Source organism: Leptonychotes weddellii, chromosome 5, assembly GCF_054177405.1.
Source record: "Leptonychotes weddellii isolate Sample4059 chromosome 5, ASM5417740v2, whole genome shotgun sequence".
NCBI classification, from domain to species: Eukaryota; Metazoa; Chordata; class Mammalia; order Carnivora; family Phocidae; genus Leptonychotes; species Leptonychotes weddellii.
Window position 1 is genome coordinate 70,763,359 of NC_138373.1, and position 10,987 is coordinate 70,774,345.

Sequence of the window (10,987 nt, forward strand, 5' to 3'; positions counted from 1 at the left end):
CACTAGCTTTTGGAGATGTATCTTGAAAGAAGTTGCTGTGGCTGATGTCGAAGAGGTTACTGCCTATGTTCTCCTCTAGGATTTTGATGGATTCCTGTCTCACATTGAGATCTTTCATCCATTTTGAGTTTATCTTTGTGTATGGTGTTAGATAGAGAATGGTCAAGTTTCATTCTTCTGTATATAGCTGTCCAATTTTCCCAGCAGCATTTATTGAAGAGACTATCTTTTTTTCCATTGCATATTTTTTCCTGCTTTGTCGAAGGTTATTTGACCATAGAGTTGAGGGTCCAACTCTATGGACTCTCTATTCTGTTCCATTGGTCTATATGTCTGTTTTTGTGACATTTTAAAATGAAACTGTTATACCAGTTTTTCAAATGTACTCAGAAATATCTAAAAACCAGAGATGACACCTATACAAATCTATGTATTGTTCAGTAATTAGTCATTCACTATCCTGACTTTTTGGAAAGAATATTTTCCAATAAAAAAGCTTTACCAAGGCTCATTGTATGATTGTTTATTATGTATTATTCTTAAAGGCATCGTATTATGGAGCTAAATTAGACAAAACAGGAGAAAATAACCCTAAAAAATTAGAAATTTTGCATTTTAGGATTATACCAGTGAACAAAAATATTTGACTGTGGACAAAGATATTCTCTCTCTCTATATATATGTGTGTGTGTGTGTGTGTGTATATATATGTGTATATATGTGTGTATATATATATCTTAGTCTTTCTAATTATCTATCTAATATCTATCTATCTATCTATCCATCCCAAATTTCTATTTTCTAGATCGACTCGAAGTTATGGATGGTCAAAGGGACACACACATACCCTTGAGAATTATTAAACATAGTTTCATTTCATGGTTGAAACTAATAAGTATTAAAATAATTTATGTAATAATAGCTATAAATGATAACTATGATGGAATGAACACTGGCCTGGAAATCAGTAAACATGGAGTCTAGTCCCAGCCCTTTCTCTTGGGCAAGTCAGTTCTCCCTTCTGGATCTCTGTAAAATGAGATGATCAGAGTACTTGGCTTCTAAGGTTGATGATGAATGATTTAATGAAGCATTCCTGAACCAATCCTGTTTCCAATACCAAGAAGAATTGGGGAGCATGGGATCTGGGTTGAGGTCCCCCCCCGGCCCAGAACTGATTCAGCTTCCTCCTGACCTCAGTGTCACTGAGGCTGAAGAGGAGGAGGAAGAGGAGGAGGATAGTGTTGTGCATGGATGTGGCTGGGAACCCAGCTGCAGGGATAGGTAACCTAGGGCTGAGGACACCTGTAATTTCTCTGTCTCTGTACATCCCTATAGGCTGCAGTGGGTAAAGGTGAATAAGTAGGTGCTACACTTTTCTTTTCTTTTGTCATATAGTGGACTGATGCCCATCTGGTGATTTCCACCTCCCAGAGCTGGGATATGTCATTCCTTAATTCAAGGGTGGTCAGCATATACACTGGTTTATTTATTCTGACAATGAGATCTGGCTGCCACTAAAAGTGGGCTACCTCCAGTTGGTCTTAATGCTTATTTAAAATAACATGGCTGATATTGATACTCAGAATACTGAAAGTGCCCTAAATTAGGAGTCAGAAGACCCATGCTTTTGGCCTTTTTATCACTGGCTTGAGGTTATCACTTAATATCCCCTGGTCCTTATCTGTAGAAGCAAAATTTAGCCAAAGTCCCATCCAGCTCTAATGTGTGACTCCACAAGAGTGAACCCACTGCATTGTACTTGTTGAAGGTGCTGGGCCTGCCACCAACCCACTTCATTCAGATGGCCTCCAGGAGATGGACATTCTTTGGTAAGTCCCCAGCTCTAATGCTCTTTTTCCCATTGTGATGATGAAGTCTCAAAGACCTTGGAGATACCTCCCATACCTCCCATACCTAAACCTCATTCAATGCTCTTGCCTGGGCCCATCCCAAAGGGCAAGCTGTGATTAGGAGCTTCTGCTAGAAAAGTAAAAAGCTGCTGAGAAGTGGTACCAGAAAGCATGATGGAGATGGGATGGGGGAGTCACATTGGGAAGTAGGTCTTGGCATAAAAATGACAAGGTTTCTGCTCAGAAGATCTATCAGCAGATCTTGAAACTTGAAAGCTTATAACTATGCCCTTTCCTGTAAATTCTCCTTTCTCCTGCAAGCAGCTTGCCCCTTCATACTATGTACTGTGCAGAGAAATCATAGAACAGAAGCTTCTAAGAATGGTGGGAAATTTCTTTGCTACATTATATCATTAATGGAGCATCATTCTTTCCTGCTGAAATTCTCCTAATCCTCCAAATCTTTACTGTGCCAGAATCATAGCAACTTTGCTATAAAATGGGTAAATAAAGCTGTTAGAACAGTTTGGCTGTGGATATGTTGTGGCTTGCCAGTTATGTATAGGACAGCTACCTAATTGCTGGAGTTAAGCTTCATCCATGGCCCCATGCTGCCCAACCTCCATCACAGTTTCCAGGCTCTGGATTTTCTGATCCTCTGCCTTTCTGTCTGATTGGTGCTGTGCAAGATGGACAGGTGGATTAACAAGGTCCAACTGAGGCAGGGCTTCCAGGGCACTATGCACCAAATAGATGAAGTCGGTCCCATATCTAAAATCCTTTTAAAGAACCACAAGAACTTAAGGGATTCTTATGTAGAAAAATCCATAGTGACCAGAAATTCGGCCAAGTGGAGTGAAGCCAGACATGAGGGAAAGGGGACTCCACAGATAGGGGCTCTTCACCATCTGGAATGACATTTCTGACCACTCATTCCCATCGGGATAGTTCATAGGCTTCTATTGGCTATGGAATATCCATCATTCCTAGCCCTCTCACCTCTTATTTCCACACAAGAGTGCTTTCAAAATAGGGGCAAATCCCTTACTTTCTTTCCACAGCTTGCCCCATAAGTAAAAGAGTTAAAAATACCCTGATGGGGGGATTCCTGGACAAGACGGTTTTAGTCATGTTGATGGTCAGTCAGTATACATTAGTTCAGTCATGTGAGGGTTAAAATGTAATCTACTCCTGCACCATTTGGTAAAAAGCCCCTGCCACAGCTACAGGTTCCCTGGCCCCTTTCCCAGGACCTGTTGGACTTGCCAATATCCAGAAACTAAAAGTTTAAGGCCTGGCAAGCTGAGGGTCCTCCATGACCCTGTTTCAGTACCAAAGCTATCATCCTTTCTGATTGGTTAGTCTCATGCCATTCCAAGGTTAAATCTTTGAGACATCATCTTGTAGTCATGGCTGGAGCTTTGAAGACCTTCCTTGTGGGCACGGTAAGTGTCCTGGCTGCCTTAGAACAGTGCCCATGCATTAACCCTTCTTCTAGAGCAGTCTGATGGCAGGCAGGAAGATTTTAGCTGACTTGTTTTTATAACATACATAGGTCAATGGAACGGGTCTTTTAACCCCAGGTATGCTTTTACCATCCACCACTTTTAATTTAGCCTTCTGGATTTCAAAGGATTTAGGGAAAGAAAAGTAGGGAAATTGGTGTTCCCTCTTGACAGACAAAGACATTGTGGGAAGAGTCACATCTTAAGCCCATAACACTGAGTTTAAGATTTTACGTTGTGGGGGGCACTAAAAAGAAAGGAATATAGGGCATTTTGGTAAGAGGGTCTGGTTCATAGAGTACTGGTTTTTACCACCAGCATGAGGCTTTAGAATAATGATGTGTTTTTGGTAGCAACATCCACATCTTCACTTCCTGCATAAGAAAGGACTTTTTTGGGATCTGCATCTTCTTCAGCATTTCCCAAACTTTATCTGATTATAAGAATCAGTTGGAAACTTGACAAAAATGTTAATTCCCATTATCTTCCTGTGTAACCTATGATATAGCAGATTTGAGGTGGGATGCAGGAGTCTGTATGTTTTTGACAACAGATCTTTGTGATATTTATGATAAGTTTGAGAAACACTATGTTCACCTCAATTACTGGCTCTCCCTTCCCCAGATTTGGGCTGCCAACAGCTCCTCAACCCCCAGCCACTTGTAGTTTATACCCCTCATTAGCAGCAAAGTGATGTTGCTTCAAAGGCACTAAGATGCTTAGGTGCTCCAGGTCACAAGAAGGAGATGGAGAGATTAATTAAATATTGAGGAGCAAGAGAGGTGAGAAAAACTTGTACAAGAAAAACAATTACATAATGATGACTTTAGAAGCTGTTATTTATAAGCCTGTGACCCTGATTATTCAATCATTTGTAAAAAGAGCAACATAGGGTCAAATGGGAGCACTGGTGCCATAGTAAAAAAGGAAATGGGGTTTCTATGAGTTCACAGTACCTATACCCTCTGCAATACTCCCAACTCATTTTTATGTCTGTAAACACACATACCCATGTGTTTATATACACACATATACGCATTCAGAGTCTCTTCTAGGAATTCAGTGTGAGCAGATGTTCTTTTTGAGGCCCCACATATTGCATTGATTATAAAAGTAATAGAAGGGCTTCATTATGCATCTTCCAAAATGTCCATCATGTGACTCCTACTGAGTTTTTGTGAGAATTGTTTAATGTGTAAATTGTGTGTGTATATTCACATCCATCCATATGCAGATTTACAAGGTGTGAGCATAAGTGGTCATCTTTTCTGAACATGATGTCCAAATGAGTGGCCTCCCCTTCAAAGCATTGCACAGAATATTCTAGAGAAACCTCTGGAGCTGTCTTCAGGGCTTCTTTCCAGGCATGATAAATACATTTGGTGAGAGTTTTAATCAGTCAGAATGACTGTGTCTTAAGCAACAAAGCAAGTTTAATCATTCCAATTTATGGACAAAATTTTGATGTGACTATAAAAAAGTAATGAGATTAATTTGCTTCTGTGGCTTGTAAATGAGTTCTGAAAGCAGATGATTCTCCTACAATGACTTTCTTGTTATACTTCAGGGATGTTCCAAATTATTTTATTGGGTTAGTGGGAAAGGAGCAAGGGCATAGATAATCCAAGAATAGACAACATCTTTTTTTGTTCAGAGCTGAATGTTTTTGTCACTTCAGATTTATTATTATTATTATTATTATTATTCATTCTCATTATTATTTTATCCTAGTTAAGGTTAAGCCATTTGATTTTGGGAGGAGGAGGTGGAAAGGAGGCTCAGAACATACTGAATAGGGGGGAAAAGTGTTTGTAAAGGTTAATTGCATATTCATTGGATAATCTACATGTGATTCTTTCCATCTGAATGAGATGGAGGGCATGTTTGTGTGTGTGGGAGGGGGGTGGTGTAGGACAAAGCTAGAGCTGCAAAGACCACTCCAAGAAGCAGCATGGTTGAGTGAACAGCTATGATGTGACTAATATATATTAACACCTGGAACTAAACACAAAATGTTGTATCTCCAAAGATTCCAAAGGTTTTCCTAAAAATATGACCAACAACAGGGGGAAAAAAAGATACCCGGATTCTAAGGATCTCACGATGGTGCTGAAAACCTACGACACCAGCTTCCTGGACTTTCTCAGAAGGTGTTTGGTGTGAGTTTGCAGGGGTGTCTCTGCCTCTGGGTTTCTTCTTTTTTTTTTTTTAAAGATTTTATTTATTTATTCGTGAGAGACAGAGGGAGAGAGAGAGAGGCAGAGGGAGAAGCAGGCTCCCAAGGAGCAGGGAGCCCGATGCGGGACTCGATCCCAGGACGCTGGGATCATGACCTGAGCTGAAGGCAGACGCTTAACCATCTGAGCCACCCAGGCGCCCTGGGTTTCTTCTTAAACACTGTATTTTCCCACGTTTGCTGGTGAAAGTCTGGGGCTGGGACATAGTTATAAAAATAATAATAAATACTGACCATAGAGCTTGAGAGTCTGTAGAATGCTTTTCCTCATTAGACTGTTCTCTTCCATTCTTGTGTGACTAGGAGGGCAGATGATTTGCTCCGTTTTGAGATGTGGAAGCTGAGGTTCAGTGACTTGCCCTGGATTAGTGTGTGGGTAGGGCTTGCCTTCTTGGCCTCAAACTGCCTGGCAGCAAGGTTGTAGGCCAGTTCTAAATAGCTTCTGCTTCAGGAACTGAGGTCAACCTCTTGTATGTTGTAACTGTTTGCATACACACCCAGTATATGGTTTCTGGGTCCCTCTCCATTCCCCTAGGGTTTACAGCCTAAATTAAAGGATTAGAGAAGGGATGATTTATAAACCATTTATTATGTACAGCTTTTTGGAATCTATATGCTAATTTTGACTCTTAGAAATTAGGTTCTGTACTTTGGTCAAGTCATAGTAAAAAAAAGGAACAGTACATAAAGCATTCAGAACAATGCCTAGTGTTTCAAAAATGTTAGCTCTTGTCATTCTTTTAAAAGAGGTTTTGCAAGTGTGTCTGCACTAAATGGCAAATAGATTAGCCACATGATATGTGGTCAGTTATTGTCTCTCTCTGGGCCTCAGTTTCCTTTTCTATATAATGAAGTATTCCTAAGGTGTCTTTACCTTTATCAGTCCTATAATTGTTGAGTATTTTTGAAACCATATGTTTATGTTCTCTCATTCTTCCAGTGGGATGGAATAGTTTTAGCAAAATACTCCTCTTGTATTTGTGCACTCTGGGAATTGAGGTACTAGCTCAGAGGATAGGCCATCAAATACTGCTGAAAGTTTTCCCATCTAGAGAGTCATGCTACTCATTTGAAGAATGGAGCTAGAGAAGGATCCTATATTTCACCATTATCTCCATCCCCCTGCCCCAGCCTTTTGCTGAGGCCACAGAATGAATGTGCATTAGCAAATGACAGAAACTCACTACTGAGACTGAGGTGAGTTGTCCAGAAACCCCAACCATCCAGAACACAACTCAGAACCAAGAAAGAAATTTTTTTCTTTTTTAGGGCAAAAGGCTGGTTGCTCACAACTTGCAGGAGGTGATCAAGCTAATGGGGCCTATTATCTTATCATTCCTTTTTTTTTTGCTAATTAACAAATTTTTGGAATGACAGATTAAAAATTTTGAGTCAAATTTAATAGGGGCAAATGTAAAGTCCTATGTCAAGCTTTATAGGCCAACTTTAGAAAGTAAGGAGAGGGGAGTTATAGCTTAGCAGTAGCTCATTTAAAAAAGAACTGGGGGGAAAAAAAGAAAAAGAACTGGGAGCTTGGGTTGTTTACGACCTTATAAATCTAGAATATTAATGCCATCTACCTGCAGTTAGAAGCTATTCCCAGCATGATGAACATCGTAAGACAACAGCTGAAATTTCCCATCTAGGAAGGTGACAACCTTATTATATGGCCAACACTTAGTAGTAATGTAAATGTTTTTGGATAGTTGGAGGATTGTGACATAAAAGATTAGTTGTCTCATTCTGTATACAGTAGGCCCCCCCCCCATGGTTTTGCTTTCTGTGGCTTCAGTTACCCACTGTCTACTGCAGTCCAGAAGCAGATGATCCTCCTGATGTCTTGTCAGAAGGTCAGTACTAGCCTAGCACTACATCACACTGTATCTGTCATTCACCTCACTTCATCTCATCACGTAGGCATTTTATCATCTCACGTCTTAAGAAGGGTGAGTATAGCACTAGAAGATACTTTGAGAGGGAGAGACCACATTCACATAATTTTTATTATAGTATATTGTTATAATTGTTCTATTCTTAGTTCTCATTGTGAATCTCTTACTGTGCCTAATTTATAGATTAAGTTTTATCATAGGTATGTATGTAGAGGAAAAAACACAGTATATGTGGAGTTTTGTACTATCTGTGGACTCAAGCATCCACTGGGGGTGGAATGTATTACCCTATGGGTAAGGGGGGACTACTGTAATGTTAATGGGTAAAATTAGAAGCTGGGTCTAAGTTACTAGTGTAAAAGTCCTAGTGGATTTTGGCTCAGTAAAAATGAAGAACTTTTAAAGAATTGGTTTTATCAAGATTGGAATAGCTAATTCTGTGACTAAGTACCTTGTCACTAAAAATAACTCAAGAATGGCAGGATGATTCCATGTTGAAGGTTCTGTCAGATGCCTTTTGTTACTGCATTAGATGTTTGGCTGGATTATACCCAAATCTCCTTATAATATTAATATTCTAACACGCTGTAATTTTGTGTGTGATATATTTGAAGGCCCAGATTTTGTAGTTTGGAACTTGAAATTAAGCATCTCTTTGTTTTGATCTTAGTTTATTGACCTCTAAGTCCCCATGGTTAAGATTTTCTATAATATTTCTTGGGAGGGAAATTCTAGGAACTCTGGAAGACTTGGGCTGTAATATATTCCCTGGTTTGTCATGCAAATTTCCTAAAAAGATTATTTTCATAGTTGTTTCCAGGTACTTTTTTATGTTGTAATCTCTGTTCTATAATGATATCTTTGAGTTATAACATGGTTTAAATGGGTTCTTTAAGAATGAACTATTTTTATTATATCTCATTTAGGTTCTTTATTAGTGTCTTTTTAAATGTTTTCAACATTAGAAAGGGAAGCAAAACAATAACTCGTGCTGGGCTTTGTTGGTATATAGATGGGAACCTTCTCTTCGTATGACTCCTGACCAGGCCCTCAAGCATGCTTGGATTCATGAGCCACGGAATCTCAAACCACGGTCCAGGCCCCAGACCCTGAGGAAAGCCAGTCTCTGTCTCCCCTCTGAGGCTCCGAAGGCCAAGGTTCGAGGGCATCATCACTTGGACATAAAAGGTACAGCCCCTCAAATAGCCAGTCCTCTTCCTGTAGTCCGGGGCTCGGGTATCTCTGGAAGATTCATGTCAATTTCTCTGAACTCAACCTTGGATAGTTATTCTGACTACATCACTACTAGCCTGTCATTTCTCACTTTTGAGATTTAGCCTCTTTCAGGAGACTTGCTTCTAGCTGGGTTTGCTTCTTTCTTGCCCCTTTATATTAGGAATTTCCACTTTTCTCCTGTCTTCAATTCCCTTTCTCTTCCTTTTCTTTCACCATGTTCTCCTCTGCCTGACCTATAATTACCTTTTGAAATTTTATCAGATTATGGCATTATGCAGATATCTTTTATATGCAATATAGCCTCATGGTTTTGTTCATGGTCACTGGGGTCAGGTTGCTTAGGATTAAATTCTGGCTCTACCATTTACCATGTGTGGGCCGTTGGGCAATTTAGTTAGCCTCTCTGTGTCTCAGTTTTTTCATTTATGAGAATGAGAATAATGCCTATTCTCTATGGTTGCAGAAAGGATCAAAGAAATTAGTAAATGTAAAGTGCTTAGAATAATGCCTGGCATTATTCATTTATAAAGCACATAGAATGTGTTTTTATATCATTACAACCAGGATTTTCCCAAAGTAATTTACAGGCTAATGGACAGAATATAATTCACATTTGAACACTGTTCCTTCTGTCTTCTCTCTCCTTCGGCAGAGGTGATCACCAAAGAAGAGACTATAGACAAAATAAAAGGTGGCACCACTAAGCAGGTTCAGAATTCGGGTGATCAGCAGGGCTCTCTGCAGCATGCAGCTGAAGTTGTCCAGCTGCCTCAACTAATAGAAGCTTCCGGAAAGCCAGAGGCAGCTGTTGGACCAGAGGGGTCCGAGACCTCCCCAGAAAAACAAAGTAAAAACTCCTCACCCAAGAACATGAATATTTTACCACCTATTATATGACCTTTGCTGAAGGTGTGTCCTGTTCCTTTCCACCAATGATTTGTATTAGAGACAGCACTTATATTGTACAATATTTCAGATTGTTGTTTTTTAATGCATAAAGGTTTGTTTAAAAAAAACTTTATTCACATGGCCGGTTAGCATGATTCCTATTATGAGGGATGAGAGAGAATGTCCTTGCACAAATGATGTGTGTATATGGGGGCGGAGGGGCAAGTATTCAATGTCATAGCATCACTAATAGAACTCTAAATATTTTTATTTTCTTTTTCCCCAAGACAGCTGACCTGTGAATTCTTGTTTGAAAATGAAAATGAAAAACTAGTTTGAATTTAGCTTGTAACTAGCTTAAGCAACAAAGGACATTTAGTTGTTTATGTAATTGGGGAATCAGGAGGGATAAGTGTGATTTCAGGCGTTATGGAGTCTAAAAATTCAGACAAGGTCATAGGGCTCAGATTCCCTCTCTACCTATTAGCCTTGCTTCTTTTTGTGGTTTTCATTCTAAAGACAAGCTCTGCCCAGAAGTTAAAGTGACCACCAGTATCCTGTCAAAAGATGCAGTGCTGGTAGGAAAGTCTCAGAAGTGACTGGACTTGAACCAAGCACTATGTCTGAGATATTGGGATCTTGTGATTGGACAGCCTGGGTCACAAGCCCATACTGTGATGATGGTAGCACCATGGAGTAGGGGACAGAATATTTCCCAAAGGAAGGGAAGCTGAGTAAACAACAGGATATATTCACTCATCCATCACCCTCAAAATCTCATTTAGCTTTCTAGTCCTTCTCTGCATGAATACATAATCTCTATATGATTGTAATTATAGAATAGATACAATTTTATAAGAAACTTAAGATCATAACCTCATAAACAACATGGAAAATATACCTGGCTTTATAGTTTTCAATTACTTTGTAATATTTCATGAAGGAAGACACCGGATAATTGAAGCAATGGGGTGAGATAAGATCACCCAGGAAAGGTGAAACAGAATGAGAAGAGCAGAGAGTCAAAAGAAAGTAGGAAAGATAAATATGCCAGGGGGTAACAAACTTAAATAGAGTCCCCAAGAGATGGAAAAAAAAAACACCCAAAAATTAGAAACCAAAGGAGAAAGTTTCTAGAAAGATGAAAAATATAAAATTCCACAGAAAGGTCAGGATAAGAACAGAAAATGCCTCTTCAGTGCGGAGATATGGACACTAAATGAGAGAAGTGCCATAGCAGGTGATTTGTCCCAGGTCCTATAGCCAGAAAAGTATAGAACTGGCAGTAGAACTCAGGTCTTCTGGACGTTTTTTTGACACTAGCTATCTTCAACCATGGATAAAGTTGAGGGAGACAATTGTTCTGCAACCCCCCAG

At 39.6% G+C, this 10,987-nt stretch overlaps 1 protein-coding gene across 1 annotated transcript in view; it reads left to right on the forward strand.

The window, feature by feature from the left end:
• DYRK4 (dual specificity tyrosine phosphorylation regulated kinase 4) overlaps positions 1 to 9,695 on the forward strand; it is a 27,634-nt gene extending 17,939 nt beyond the window's left edge. The window contains exons 8-11 of the mRNA XM_081818920.1: positions 1,772 to 1,832; positions 5,388 to 5,517; positions 8,499 to 8,674; positions 9,375 to 9,695. Coding sequence (XP_081675046.1) covers positions 1,772 to 1,832; positions 5,388 to 5,517; positions 8,499 to 8,674; positions 9,375 to 9,619 — 612 coding nt within the window. The 3' untranslated portion in view covers positions 9,620 to 9,695. The remainder of the gene's footprint in view (positions 1 to 1,771; positions 1,833 to 5,387; positions 5,518 to 8,498; positions 8,675 to 9,374) is intronic.
• The last annotated feature ends 1,292 nt before the right edge of the window (positions 9,696 to 10,987 follow it).